The sequence below is a fragment of the Callithrix jacchus genome, chromosome 10 (assembly GCF_049354715.1).
Source record: "Callithrix jacchus isolate 240 chromosome 10, calJac240_pri, whole genome shotgun sequence".
In the NCBI taxonomy this organism is placed as follows: domain Eukaryota; kingdom Metazoa; phylum Chordata; class Mammalia; order Primates; family Cebidae; genus Callithrix; species Callithrix jacchus.
Genome location: NC_133511.1, coordinates 67,253,510 through 67,269,669, shown reverse-complemented (window position 1 = coordinate 67,269,669; position 16,160 = coordinate 67,253,510). Strand labels below are relative to the sequence as shown.

The following is a 16,160-nucleotide window of genomic DNA, read 5'->3' as shown; positions in this document are numbered from 1 at the left end:
TATTGTGTTATACACACTGATCAAGTGTTTTTCTAAGCTTCATAGGTTAGATATATGTTAAAACATCAATAAATTCCTCTCATTCTTTTTAATGGCTACAAAGATATAAATAGTATACTGTTTAAATATTCAAATACTAAATACTAATATTTAAATACTAAATAGTATATATAAATGGTATAAATAGCATTTTATACTATTTATATCTCCAATCTACTACTGTCGGACATCTAGATTGATTTTTATTTTTTAATATTACAAATAATGTTGCAAAACAGTATGGTCACCTTTTCACATTTCTGTGGGACCATCTGTGAGATATTGGGTCAATAACGTTATTTTAAATTTTAATATAGTCCAACTGCTTCCCCTCCAAATTGTATATACATTTTCAGAGCATGAGAGTTCTTATTTATTCAAACTCTTAACATTACCGAGCATTTAAATCTTCTGAATTGTGGTCGATCTAATAGGTGAATATGCTCTTTATGTATTCAAACTTATCAATCTTTCCCTTTACAGCTTCGGGATTTCATGTCATGTTTATAAAAGGTCAAAATATAAAGATGATAAGAAAAATTAAGTCTTTTACCCATTTGGAAGTATTTTCATTGGAATGAACGAGCTCTGTTTCTCTTAAATGTGAGCAGTTGAGAGATGATAGTCTGGCAAAGATTACCAAGAAAGATGGTAATTTCAAAGCAGCTGACAAATGTTACCTTAAAGAAAAATTATTGTAAATATAATTTGGGGTTGGGCATGGTGGCTCACCCCTGTAATCCCAACACTTTGGGAAGCCAAGGTGGATGGATCACCTGAGGTCAGGAGTTCAAGACCAGCCTAGCCAATGTGGTGAAAACCCATCACTACCAAAAAATACAAAAATTAGCCAGGTGTGGTGGTGGGCTCTTGTAATCCCAGCTACTTGGGAGGCTGAGGCAGGAGAAATCACTTGAACCTGGGAGACAGAGGTTGCAGTGAGCCAAGACTGTGCCATTGCACTCCAGCCTGAGCAAGAAGAGTGAAACTTTGTCTCAAAAACAAACAAACAAAAAATATATATAATTTTGATAAGTTCCTATCATTTGTGTACTCAACTGAAATATTAAGCAATAAAAAAAACTAATCCTTATAACCATCCTCCTCAGATGACTCTGGCTATAGAGGGAAACAATTCAGATATACAATTTTTCTATTTAAAAATGATGGTACTGGCCAGGCATGGTGGCTCATGCCTGTAATCCCAGCACTCTGGGAGGCTAAGGCAGGTGGATCACAAGATCAGGAGTTCAGGACCAGCCTGGCCAAGATGGCGAAACCCCATCTCTACTAAAAATACAAAAATTAGCCAGGCATGGTGGCAGCTGTAATCCCAACTACTCAGGAGGCTGAAGCAGGAGAATAGCTTGAACCTGGGGTGGGGTGGTGTTGGTGGTGGTGGTGGTGTGTGGAGGTTGCCATGAACTCAGATCACACCACTGCACTCCAGCATGAATGACAGAGTAAGACTCCATCTCCAGAAAAAAAAAAAAAAGGAAGGTATCTAAGACGAAATCACTTTGAATTTACTTTTAAATTAAGAAAGACTTTTTTTGCAACTGTACTACCAGTTCTTTTTTTTTTTGGAGATGAAATCTCAGCCAGGCTGGAATGCAGTGGCACAATCTTAGCTCAATGCAACCTCTGCCCCCGGGTTAAAGCAAGTCTCCTTTCTCAGCCTCCAGAGTAACTGGGATTGCAGGTGCCTGCCATCACTCCCAGCTAATTTTTATATTTTTAGTAGAGATGGGTTTTTGCCATGTTGGCCAAGCTGGTCTCCAACTTCTGACCTCAGGTGATCCGCCCACCTTAGCCTCTCAAAGTGATGGGATTACGCGCATGAGCCTGTACTACCAATTCTAACTGAAGTGCCATAGGCATAAATGGGCTTGAAATCTCCACAAGTCTTTTAACACTGGCTTTCTTTGCAACATTTGAATTAATATCACAAGTTCATTACCTAAATTTCAATATCCATCTCATGAATAAACAAATAATAAATAGTAAAAGCTCTTACTATTAAGTAGTATGGTCAAAACTATTTAAAGCAGAAAGAATATACAGTAAATCCCTTAAGAATGCTGAAAGCAAATATTCAAGCCAAGGGTTCTACAGTGAATGTTAATATATTTTACATCCTGTGACTTGAATATCGCTTCGCTCATTTGATTAAGGTATCACAATCAAGCTATTCAGTGCAACTACAGAGTCTGGCTCAACTACACAATTAAAAAAAAACAAACACCCAAAAAACAAAATCCCACACCACTGAATTACAATGAATGTTTATAAGAAGACTACTAAGTCTGCATTTAATCATTATGAATAATTTTTAAAGATAAGGCTTGTTTTCCAAAGGGTTTGCTCTTTAACAAAACACTATTCATGTTTATGAGATCTAAAAAAATGCAAAATATTTACTGGCTTCATGTCTAAACAATCCTGCACAAGAGTTATTTACACATGGGCTTAAATAAAATAAAATTCATTTTCCCTTAAGGACTGGGTGTTTAATGTTTACATTTGTATTTCAGGTTCCCATGCTAAAGAAAAGTAGGGGAGGACATAAACTTAAGGATTAAGCATGTCTCCTATGAAATAAGTTTTCAGTAAACAAAAATAAAAGGCTGCATAACACAGAAATCAAACATTACACAAACATAAAATAACTCCATACCTCTTGTCAGCAAGATCTGTTTTATTTCCTACTAGCATGATGATAACATCACTTCCTCTTTCTGTTCTGACATCATCAATCCATTTTGTAGTTTGCTGGAATGAGTTAACATCTGGCATAGGAGGGTAGACAGAGAGTTAGTGTTGTTGAAAAATGCCTCCCCAGGTGGCGGGCACCTCCCTCCAAAAAAGCCCTCAAACTTGGAAGGAGTCTGGCACATTAGTACCCCACTTTTAATGTGCCTGCAACATAACTCCATTTTATCTGATTACAACTGTCAGCAATTTAAACAAATTACAAGAATAAAATCTTCAAGGTTCCTTTTAAGAGTAGTTAAAAACTTTTTTGAACATGACCAAATGAGCACAATGTAGTATTTAATTGGGAAAAAAAAACAACCTCTTGAAATATAAGGACAGCTATGGCAGATAATATGGTGTCACATTGCCACAATGTTTTGATCACTTACACATACCAAACGTGACAAAGAAAGCATCTCAAAAGTATGTCAGCCAGTAAGTCCCAACACATCCAGAAAATTTTTAAAGCCTTTCAATAGCTTTCAACACCACTGCCTGCACCGTTTCCTCAGTTTGTGATCACTTTAACCTAAAGTTTATTTGTTTAATGCACAGGAAATATTTGCAACAAAATTTATTTTTTCTAAGGTTGGATTCTAAGTAGAGTACTTCAACACTTATTACAGTAGTTAAAACAATATACTACTAATATTTTAATCACATTTGTGGAATTATAAAAAAAATACACCAGGTTTCACTTGCTTTGGTTAAAGTAAGCACAAACATTTTAAAGCTACAAAACTTGATAATGCACAATATGAACATACTTCTTTTTTTTAAAACAAACAGCAACCCAAAGTAAAGGTGCAAAGGAAAAAAGGCTGCATATAGCACCTATCTCAAAAAAAAGTGCTTGAATGCAACCTTCTAATTTTGCCAGCACAATTATTCCTTATTAGATATGACTCCAGATTGAGGCGGTATCAAAAAATGTATAGTAACAATATTACTAGTCCAAATGAACAGATCCTTTGTCTATGTAAGATTTTGTTTTTAGCCCAAGATACCACATCTGTGTAGTCTGGTAAATTTTTTAAAAAATTAAAAAGAAAGCCCCTTTTAAAAAACTTTAAAAGGGCAGGGCACAATGGCTCATGCCTGTAATCCTAGCACTTTGTTGTTGTTGTTGAGACTGAGTTTCACTCTTATTGCCTAGGCTGGAGTGCAATGGCACGATCTCGGCTCACTGCAACCTCCACCTCCTGCGTTCAGGCAATTTTCCTGCTTCAGCCTCCCAAGGAGCTGGGATTACAGGCATGTGCCACCACACCTGGCTAATTTTATATTTTTAGTAGAGACGGGTTTCATCAAGTTGGTCAGGCTGGTCTTGAACTCCCAACCTCAGGTGATCTGCCCTGATTGGCCTCTCAAAGTGAGGGGATTACAGGCGTGAGCCACTGTGCCCAGGCTAATCCTAGCACTTCAAGGCTGAGGCAGGAGGATCACTTAAGCCCAGGAGTTCGAGACCCTGGTTTTCCTACAAATCACAAACCACTATATGGAATAATGTTTAATATTGCCTAATGTATGTCATAAACCAATTTACAAAGGCAATTTCAATCACAAAGCATTTTTTTGTCAGTCACCAATACTTCATGGAAAATTTACAGTCACTTAAAAGGCCACAGGCATTATTCAATCTTCAGAAAAAAAGGAAAAGGCTACTAGTTGTTTCACCTCTCATTTAAAAATTTTTTCTTGGAGGGAAATAAAAGCGTAATTTGTTAGCAATAAAGTCAGTCACAAAACCAAAATATGATTCAAATAAAAAAGATTAATAAAAAACTATGTATTATGTTTTCTCTGTCTTCCTCTACAGAGAGAGAATGGCTGGAAGGGGAAAGCAGAGAAAAGCTGGCTAGCAGAAGCTTGTAATATCCTCAACAGAAACCTTGGAGGATTTGGAAAACTTGGCAAGAGACTTAAATGCAGATTATTTTATTTTAGAGAAATCTGAGATCAAATTAAATGAAAAGGAGACATTCCTCCAACTATAATTATGGTATGGCGTAGAAATAATAGTATACTGAGAAGCCCTTGAAGAGAATTAGTAATTGGACCCAAAAGAAAATTTCTGGGGCAAAAAACCTGGCACAGTTAGATATAAATTACATTGGTACAAACACCAAAGCAAGTATTTCTGACCTGGCTGGTATGTGATTTACTATGATAAAACGTATTTTTACATGCCAGTAAGGAAAACAAGCACAAGACAAGAACATGCATGCAGCTAAGCTAAAGGTTGAAAGAAGATTAGAAATGCATAATTCCCCCCACTCACTTGTGATATCATAAACAACAACTGCCACAGTGGAGTCACGAATGTAGCTAGGAATCAAGCTCCTGAACCGCTCTTGACCTGCTGTGTCCCATAATTGCAATCGTACCTAACAACAAAATCAGTCAAACAAGCAAGAAAAATATGAAAGGTCAACCCATTGCAATATACCTACTTGTGATATCGTAAACTACTACAGCTGCAGCAGAGTCACGGATGTAACTGGGAATGAGGCTACGGAAACGTTCCTGACCCGCAGTATCCCACAGCTGAAGCCTGATCTGTGAGATGGGAAAAAATAAATAAAAAAAAAAAACCAAACTAATACTAAAAAGAAAAAAGAAACAATTTTTTTTTTTTTAAGGGAAACCGTGGGAAGGAAGTAGAAAGAAGATTCATGCAAGAGGTTGCAGGGATTGAGGAATGAAAATAACACAAAACTCCTTTTTCAAAAGGGAGAAATATTAAAAAGGTGTGTACTCTGAAAGTAAATGACTGGGAAATGTCACTGGGAAAGAGTTCACAGAATCAGAAATATGGCTTCCCTTTTTCCCTACTTAAAACCTATTTGAATCCCTATGTCTTCCCAGGGGTTGAAAAGTAGACTGTTGATGCTAAAATACAGAGAAAAAAACAAGAAGAAGAACAAAAACCAACTGAGGTAAATGTCAATGAGCAGCCCAAGCTATCAGAGTAAAGAACTTAATGCTTCTTTGAAAGCTCTCAAGCTAAACTGCGTCACTTTCCTCTAGAACACTTTGAAATTGGATCTTTATTGTGCTTGTACTTCTCCCATACTTTTCTCCCGAGAGTGTGCGCGCGTGTGTGTGTACTGTAACAAAAAGGAGGAATATCTTTTTACAGCCCTACATAAACATTTCTTTATACCTACTACTATCTTGTATCTCTATTATTTCTCCCATACATTTCTCCCCAGAATGTGTGTGTAATGTAACAAAAAGGAAGAGTACCTTTTTGCAGCCCTACATAAACATTTCTTTACCTACTATCTCGTATCTATACTACAGGAAGAAAAGCCTCAGAGAGAGAAAGAGTGTGTGTGTGTGTGTGTGTGTGTGTGTGTCCGTCCGTGTAATGTAACAAAAAGGAGGAATATCTTTTTGCAGCCCTACATAAAAATTTCTTTATCTACTATCTCATATCTATTTAACAGGAAGAAAAGCCTGAAAATAAGCATCAAGTTCTTGCATCATGATAAAGTTGTTTCCAAGCTTTCAAAAAAAAATTTTTTTTTGAGACGGAGTCTCACTCTTGTTGCCCAGGCTGGAGTGCAGTGGCGTGATCTCGGCTCACTGCAACCTCTTGCTCTCGGGTTCAATCGATTCTCCTGCCCCAGCCTCCTAAGTAGCTGGGATTACAGGCACCCACCACCACACCTGACTAATTTTTGTACTTTTAGCAGAGACAGGGTTCGTCATGTTGGCCAGGCTTGTCTTGAACTCCTGACCTCAGGTGATCCTCCTGCCTTGGCCTCCCAAAGTGCTGGGATTACAGGTGTGAGCCACTGCGCCTGGCCGCTTTCAAATTTGAAGAAACTACATGTAATACATCAAAACATAAAAGAGAACATTCTGGAAAAAAAACAAATCTAAGAAATAACACTGAAAATAAAATAATGTTTTTGGGGATAGGTCTCAAAATACTGCATTTAAGATATTCACAGATTTAGGTGAAAAGAATCTCTTCAAGGGGTAGTGGCTAGAATACAGATTTTACATTGTATTTAAAGAGAACATTCCAAAGGATGGAAGACAAAAATCCAACAAGTAATTTACACATTACGTGTGTGTGTGTGTGTATGTGTGTGTGTGTGTGTGTGTGAGAGAGAGAGAGAGAGAGAGTGTGTGTTTTGCTTTTGTTGCCCAGGCTGCAGTGCAGTGGTGTGATCTCAGCTCACTGCAACCTCTCGCTCCCAAGGTTTAATCGATTCTCCTGCCTCAGCCTCCCGAGTAGCTGGGATTATAGGCACCCGCCACTACACCCGGCTAATTTTTTTTAATTTTTAGCAAAGATGGGGTTTCATCATGTTGGCCAGGCTGGTCTCAAACTCCTGACCTCAGGTGATCCACCCACCTTGGCCTCCCAAAGTGCTGGGATTTACAGGCGTGACCCACCACACCCGGTCCACATTACCACTTTGTCGTTAGTCACTTTGAAACACATCCTACTCTGACAAAAAAAATCTTGAGGTTCACAAATTGAAATATTTTTGAACGCCTTAAGAGTGGCATTTAGAAGGTCTTTAGCAACTTTAATTTCTTCATAAAAATTACAGCTCTTTGTTTTCATTTTTCCAAATCAAGATGACTGCCAAGTACTACTCTAATAAGAGTTTTTCTCAACAACTATAACTATCTTTGGTAACTTTGGTAAGCATTTCTCATGGTGACAATCATTGATTATAACTCTGATCAGGTTCCTAACCTGGAATGTTGCAAAAAATTGCACACTGAATGTATTACTCACTGTTCGATCCTCCAAGTACATTGTTTTTGATAAAAAGTCGATGCCAATTGTTGCCTGTAAAACAAAATGAAGAAGTTAACAAATAATAATAGTTCAATGGTGACCAGTAGTTTAAGATTCAAATGGGATCCATGATTGTGGAAGAAATAATGAACAAACCAAACAACATCACCAATTAAGAACAAACAACATTTGAATAATAATGGTTTCCATGTATTCAGCACTTGCTTCATGTTGGAGATTGTGTTTTAAGCCTTTTGTTTCGTTTTTGTTTTTTTTTGAGATGGAGTTTTGTTTTTGTTGCCCAGGCTGGAGTGCAGTGGCCTGACCTCGGCTCACGGCAACCACCGCCTCCCAGGGTCAAGCGATTCTCTTACCGAGTAGCTGGGATTACAGGCATGCGACACCACACTCAGCTAATTTTTTGTATTTTTAGTAGAGATGAGGTTTCTCCATGTTGGTCAGGCTGGTCTTGAACACCCAACCTTAGGTGTTCCACCCGCCTCAGCCTCCCAAAGTGCTGGGATTACAGGCATGAGCCATCACGCTCAGCTGTTTTAAGCCTTTTACATGATCATCTCTAATCTTTATACAGTCCTGCCAGGTAGTTTTTTCTCATTTTACAAATAATAAGATAATGACAACTTTAGTTTAAATATTTGTATTTGAACTCTAGTTTGAATATCTGATTGCTCCCCACTCAGAATGGTGCATATTTTCCCCAACAGCAGTTTTATAAAATATTGCTGATATAAACAACTACTCTGCCTGACCTCCTACATAGTGGTTTGTCAACTGTCCTGATGCCATAGACAGCCAGAGATTCACAAACATTATAACTTTCCATAAAAGACATGATTTTTCCAATATAAAATAAAAGTCACTAGGTAAGGAAAATAAGTGTTCCTCTCTACCACACAATGATAGCTTCCTTCTGTGGTGAAAACACATATAAAGTTCTATGCCTAGCTATTTTCCCTATCAAGAGAAAATGGTGAAATAATAAGAGAAGAGAAAGAAGGCAGATTAGAAAAAAGAAGGGAAAAAAAGTCCAAAATTAATTAGGGGAGATAAAGAAAAAGAATGGAAAAAAGATAAATGATTCAAGAAAGATGAAGTTGACATGGACTCTATTTTAGAAGTTTAATCATCACATTAATAAATGTTTGTGTGCAAATATGCTACAAATATATGTATGTGTGTACATACATATTTTCCCCTAACTACCTCTGTGCCCTATTCCTTAAAACAGAAACTAGTTGAGACTGTGCATTTGAGTTATTAAGAATTTTAAATTCTTAAGCAAAAATTAGATCAGAATAGTGGTCCATCCAATTGGGGATTTTATTTCTATTGGCAGAAAAACAGAACTGTGTGTGTGTGATAGTTGAATTCTCACAAGATCTGATGGTTTTACAAGGGGCATTCCCCTCTCTACGCTCTGTGTTTCTCCTTGCTGTCACCATGTGAAGAAGGACACGCTTGCTTCCCCTTCTGCCATAATTGTAAGTTTCCTGAGGCCTCCCCAGTCATGTGGAATTGTGAGTTTTTCTTTTATAAACGACCCAGTCTCAGGTATGCCTTTATTAGCAGTATTAGAATGAACTAATACATGTGCCTTCTTTAATTTCTCCCAGCAGTGTTTGGTATGGTCTTATGCTATTTGTTAAATTTGTTCTTAAGTATTTTATTCTTTTCTGGTGCTTCTGCAAATAATATTTTTTTCTTTTGGAATGGAGTCTTGCTCTGTCACCCAGGCTGGAGTGCAGTGGCACAATCTTGGCTCACTGCAACCTCCACCTCTCTGGTTCAAGCAATTCCCCTGCCTTAGCCTCCTGAGTAGCTAGGATTACAGATGTATGCCACCACGCATGACTAGCTAATTTTTTTGTATATTTAGTAGAGACAGGGTTTCACCATGTTAGCCAGACTGGTCTTGAACTCCTGACCTCAGGCAGTCTGCCCACCTCAGCCTCCCAAAGTGCTGGAATTACAGGCATGAGCCACCGCGCCCAGCCTGTAAATAAAATTTAAATATTTGTATTATCTTTTTTTTGGAGACAGGGTCTCACATTCTGTTGCCCAGGCTAGCATACAGGGGTGTGATTTTTGCTCATTGCAGCCTCAACCTTCTGGCTCAAGCAATGCTCTAGAGTAGCTGGGACTATAGGTGCATGCCACCACACCCCAATAATTTTTGTATTTTTTTGGTAGAGACAAGGTTTCGCTATGTTGTCTAGGCTGGTCTGGAACTCCTAGGCTCAAGAGAACTTCCCCTATTGGCCTTCCAAAGTGCTGGGATTATAGGCATGAGCCACTGTGCCCTGCCTAAAGATAATATCTTTATATGACAAACCAATGCAATGTTGGTAAGTCTTTACACGTTTTCACATATATTCAAGAATGAAGCCGGTCTCAGTGGCTCATGCCTGTAATCCCAGCACTTTGGGAGGCCAAGGCAGAGGGATCACTGGAGGTCAGGAGTTCAAGATCAGCCTTACCAATAAGGTGAAACCCTGTCTCTACTAAAAAATACAAAATTAGCTGGGTGTGATGGCAGGTGCCTGGAGTCCCAGCTACTTGGAAGGCTAAGACAGGAGAATTGCTTGAATCCAAGAAGCAGAGGTTACAGTAAGTGGAGATCGTGCCACTGCACTCCAGCCTGGGTGACAGCGAGAGACTCTGTCTCAAAAGAAAGAAAGAAAAAAAAAAAACCAAGAAAGGAACAGTAAATTACATATCTACTAAGTGCCAACTTACACACATTGCCTCATTTAGTTATTCATTATTTATTTATTTAGAGAAAGAGTCTAGCTCTGTCGCCCAGGCTGGAGGGCAGTGGCATGATCTTGGTTCACTGTAACTTCTGCCTGCTGGGTTCAAGCAGTTCTCTTGCCTTAGCCTCTCAAGTAGCTGGCATTACAGGCATTCACCACCAAGCCTGACTAATTTTTGTAGTATTAGTAGAGATGGGGTTTCACCATGTTGGCCAGGCTGGTCTTGAACTGCTGGCTTCAAGTGATTCCCCTGCCTCGGGCTCCCAAAGTGCTGGAATTATAGGCATGAGCCAATGCCCCCAGCTTGTTCATCAAATATTTATTAAGGACGTACTTGCAAATACTGTGTAAGGTACTAGAGAGAGTGATGAACAAGCATGTAGTTGGTTTCTTCCCAAACTGGAAGGTACACATTTAAAAATCATGTAAACCTGTACATATTCATCAGAAATATTTACTGAACTCTATTCCTTTCAAATACTGGGGCAGGGTTCAGGGACTGACTTATTTCTTGTTTGATAAGAGTCTTGCTCCGTCACCCAGGCTGGAGTGTAATGAGGCAATCTTAACTCACTGCAACCTCCGCCTCCTGGGTTCAATCAATTCTCTTGCCTCAGCTTCCCAAGTAGCTGGGACTACAGGTGTGTGCCACCATGCCCAGCTAATTTTTGTATTTTTCAGTAAAGATGGGTTTTCACTGTATGTTGGCCAGGCTGATCTTGAACTCCTGACCTTAAGTGATCCACCCTTACCTTCCTACCAAAGTGCTAGGATTACAGCCGTGAGCCACTGCGCATGGCCGAAAGAAATATTTATTGATTGCCTGCTAGACACCATCATTAGGAGCTGAGAATTCTGTGGTAAAGAATAAAAAGCAGAGAAGATTCTTGAAGAGGTTACAGTCTGCTAAGACAGACAAACAGTAAGCTAATTAAGTAAAATAGTATGTTAGAGAGTAGTATAAGAGAAAAAAAAAACAGGAAAAGGACAACAGAAAATATTATAATATTGTGTCAATATTTTTAGATAGGAATACTCAATAAAGGCTAGGAAAATGACTCTCATCACCCCACCCACATATCTATATACTCTAAACCAGCACCTTACATTTCAATACATAAGATTTCTTTTGTTTTTTAGTTATATAAATATAATACCAAAAACTTTATGTATGTCAATTCCTGTGCAGTAAATATTTCTAACAAATAGGTTTTTTAAAGAAAAAACTGAACTGCTTCTCAAATTCCATATAAATGCTTATGCATTTCTCATTCCCTTTGACTTAATATGGGATCACTGCATATATATAGGCTGCAGAAAGTTCACACTCAAGAACAGCTATATAGGCCAGGCACGGTGGCTCATGGCTGTAATCCCAGCACTTTAGGAGGCCAAGGCAGGTGGTTCATGAGGTCAGAAGATCAAGGCCATCCTGGCAAACACAGTGAAACCCCATCTCCACTAAAAATACAAAAAATTAGCCAGGCGTGGTGGCACGTGCCTGTAGTCCCAGCTACTTGGGAGCCCAAGGCAGGGGAATCACCTTGGAGGTGGAGGTTGATGTGAGCTGAGATCGTGCTACTGCACCCCAGCCTGGGCAACAGAGTGAGACGCCATCTCAAAAAACAAAAACAAAAAAGAACAGCTATGTGAAGCATGTAAAACGACAGCAATTCAAAAGGTGATTTCAAAAGCAAAGAAAGATATCCCACTGAACACTTCATTTTCTCTTCATGACAAAAACATTCACTTGAAAATATATCAAAGTACATTTATTGATATACATAGGCAACATCACAAAGCTGACTAATAGTAAATTTTCCAATATATAAGTCAAGAACAGTACTCTCCCATGTGTGTACCTATGCAACAATCTTGCATGTTCTTCACATGTACCCCAAAACCTAAAATGCAATTAAAAAAATAAAAAATTAATAAATAAAAAGAACAGTACTCTCTTCCTCCTCTAAAAATGGCAAATTGTGATTTACAAATTATGCAGCTAGGTAGTACTATAAAGGCCACAATCATTACCATGCTAAGAACATGTTTTCCTAAATATATTTCTTTATAGCACTTTTGACTAGATTAATAAATTATGACTGTTAATTGTCCAACCTCTCCCCACTAGAAGTTCTATGACAGTAAGGTTGGTTCATTTTGTTCACTGCAGTATGCTGTACACCCAGGGTACAGAATAGTGCCTGGTATATAACAAAAACTCCAGGAAATAAAGAATAATTAAGGTGTTGAGAATGATAAACGCCAGAGAAGATAAGATTTAGCACAGTTAAGAGACTTTTGATAGGAAGAGGGCATTTACTACAGTATACTGGAATGAAAGAGGATTGGTACAAATACTGTTTCATGTACACAGCTGATGTGGTAAGAAAAATAAATAAGTACATTCTTGCCTTATATCTTTCATTTCTCTAAGAAGCAAGGTATTCAAAGTAAGGGCCAAAGAAGAGTTATAAAGTGGTAAAGTTCAGATTTGAGGAGTACAGAATAAGTATGAAATAGTTACTCTGAAGAGTGCTTGGTAAACTCATCAACTAGTTGACACTAGCGACATTAACGTATTCTAGAATCAATGAGGAGAAATGAGATGACAGGTTCGTAACATAGATTTTGCCAGAGATAGGTGATTGAACCAAAGAGAAGTGTATTAGTCTGTTTTAAACTAATAAAAGACATACCCAAGACTGGGCAATTTATAAAGAAAAGGAGGTTTAATGGACTTAAACAGTTCCACATGGCTGGGGAGGCCTCACAATCATAGTGTAAGGCTAAAGGCATTTCTTAAATGGCGGCAGCAAGAGAGAATGAGAGCAAAGCAAAAAGGGTTTCCCTTTTTATGAAACCATCAGATCCCATAAGACTTATTCATTACCATGAGAACAGTATATAGGAAACCACCCCCAATGACTCAATTATCTTCCACTGGGTCTCTCCCACAACTTGTGGGAATTATAGGAGCTACAATTCAAGATGAGATTTGCGCGGGGACACAGCCAAATCATAACAAGAGGCCAGAAAGTTAAAGAATTTCCCATTGGGTCTAAGCTAAAAAAGGAGAAAGGTAAGACAGAAGACATAGGACTGGATGTTTAAAAATAACCTGGATGGGCCGGTGGCTCATGCCTATAATCCCAGAACTTTGGGAGGCCGAGGCAGGCAGACTGCTTGAGCTCAGGAGTTTGCCATCATTCTGGGCAACATGGCAAGATCCTGTCTCTACTAAAAATACAAAAACGGTCAGGCATGGTGGCTCATGCCTGCAATCCCAGGACTCTGGGAGGCCAAAGCAGGCAGATCACAAGGTCAGAAGTTTAAGACCAGCCTGACCAACACGGTGAAACCCTGTCTCTATTAAAAATACAAAAATTAGCTGGGTGTGGTGGCACATGCCTATAATCCCAGCTACTCAGGAGGTTGAGACAGGAGAATCGCTTGAACCCTCGAGTGGGAAGTTGCAGTGAGTCGAGATCACGCCACTGTACTCCAGCCTGGGCGACAGAGCAAGACTCTGTCTCAAAAAAACAAAACAAAAAAATTAGCCAAGCGTGGTGGTGCATACCTGTAGTTCCAGCTACTCAGGAGGCTGAGGCAGGAGAATAACCTGAACCCAGGAGGCGGAGGTTGCAGTGAGCCGAGATCAAGTCACTGTACTCCAGCCTGGGTGAAAGAGTAAGACTCCATCCCAAAAAAAAAAAAAAAAGCTGGGCATAGTTGTGCACACCTGTAGTCCCAGCTACTCTACTCAGGAGGCTGAGGTGGGAGGATCGCTTGAGCCTAGGGGGCAGAGGCTGCAGTGAGCCAAGATCTCACTACGGCACTCCAGCCTAGGTGACATAGTGGAAACCTGTCTTTAAAAAAAAAAAAATCGAAAACAAGTTATTTTTTAAAAAATGAAAAAATTAAAAATTAAATTAAAATAACATGGAGGAAACAAAGGGTTGAAGGTTTTAATGTGAACCACTGGAGTAGAAACTATTTTAGTAAAAGTACCTGAATAAAAAAATTGGAAGGACAGAAGATTGAGGTCTGAGAAGAGAATATATGATTTTTGGAGAAGGTTGAGATTATGGAAATGAAAAGTACAGAAGGCTGGTAGATAGATGGTCTATGTGAACATTACAGTTGTCTAAAATGCTGACAGATTTTAATGAAGAAGAGTACGATGAAAACAAGTGCCAAAGTATGCAAAGAAAGAAAGAACACGATGTTGTTCTCAATGGTAAATGACAATAATCACAAAAGAACAGAGCTTTTGGTCAGGTGTGGTGGCTCATCCCTGTAATCCCAGCACTTTGGGAGGCTGAGGCAGGAGGATCTCTTAAGCCTCAAGACCTGGGCAAGATGGCAAAAGCCATCTGTAAAAAAAAAATTTTTTTTAAATTAGCTGTGAGTGGTGGCATATATCTGTAGTCTCAGCTACTTGGGAAAATGAGGCAGGAGGATCCCATTAGCCCAAGAATTCAAGGTGGCAATGAGCTATGATCATGCCACTACACTCCAGCCTGGGTGACAAACCAATACTCCCATCTCTTAAAAGAAAAAAAACAGGTTTTTTCCCAAAAAAGAATAGAGTCATCATCTATATATGGTTCTCACTTTACAAATGTGAAAATACAGATTCTGAAAAATTTAATAATTAGTCTAAACCCATCCAACTACCAAATGGTAGAACCAAGATGTAAATAAAGATGCTTCCAATTCTAAGGCTCATTATATAGCTTTCCTAGAAAGAAATGCCCATGTTTTTGTTTTTCAGGAAGATTCAATTCAGAAGCTATATTCCTGAAATAAATACTTCAAATGTAAAAATATATATACTAAGAGGATTCAGATTTTAAGTTTACCCTAGAACCTTTCTGAAAAATAAAAATGGTTTGATAATAATCGAGAGAGCACCAGTTAATGAGTGAGTTAAAAACTCTATGGAAATTAACCATTCCTTTGATCAAATTAACATTTGCTATATTACTAAGACAAAGCAATTGAAAACAAGTTTCTTCTTTAATCTATAGAATGATCAGAACTGAAATCAAGTTATGCTAACTACATTATGTATAAAATGGATAAGTAGATTAAGAGTAATTTTTCTTTTTTATTTTTAACAAGACAATTTTAATCTATGCTCCTCAACTGTTTAATAAAAACATTTTATAACTGAAAAGCAATGGTAATTTAAAAAAAATTTTTTTCAAAAAGTTAATATGGGCCGGGCGTGGTGGCTCACTCCTGTAATCATAGCACTTTGGGAGGCCGAGGCGGGTGGATCACAAGGTCAAGAGATCAAGACCATCCTGGCCAACATGGTAAAACCCCATCTCTACTAAAAAATACAAAAAATTAGCTGGGCGTGGTGGCATGTGCCTGTAGTCCCAGCTACTCGGGAAGCTGAGGCAGGAGAATTGCTTGAATCCGGGAGGCGGAAGTTGCAGTGAGCCAAGATCTCGCCACCACACTCCAGCCTGGCAACAGAGCGAGAGTCCATCTCAAAAAATAAAATATAATTTTAAAAAATATATGGTAAAAGATTCACAATGTGCTTAGTGCCTCAAAGTACTTGCTCTTAAGATTACTAATTTATTCTTTTTTGTTTGTTGTTTTTTTTTTTGTATTGAAACTGTATAGGTTGTGAGGGCAGACATCTGTACTTGTTCCTGATCTTAGAATGCGTTCAGCCTTTCATCATTAAGTATATTAGATGAGGCATTTTTTACAGACGCTCATTACCATTTTGAAGTTTCCCTCTATTCCTAGTTTGCTGTTGTATGCTTTTATCATGAAAGGCTGCTGGATTTTGTCAAATG

At 38.5% G+C, this 16,160-nt stretch overlaps 1 protein-coding gene across 2 annotated transcripts in view; it reads right to left on the bottom strand.

Moving 5' to 3' along the window:
* Positions 1-16,160, bottom strand: part of RAB6A (RAB6A, member RAS oncogene family) — a 94,017-nt gene that overhangs the window by 37,965 nt on the left and 39,892 nt on the right. Inside the window, exons 3-5 of one of the 2 annotated variants that reach the window (XM_035265496.3) lie at positions 7,562-7,615; positions 5,250-5,355; positions 2,717-2,828 (exon numbers count right to left, since the gene is read on the bottom strand). In XM_035265496.3, the coding sequence (XP_035121387.1) occupies positions 2,717-2,828; positions 5,250-5,355; positions 7,562-7,615 (272 nt within the window). Of the gene's footprint in view, positions 1-2,716; positions 2,829-5,077; positions 5,184-5,249; positions 5,356-7,561; positions 7,616-16,160 lie in introns of both variants that reach the window. The other variant, XM_035265495.3, reaches the window with a different exon arrangement.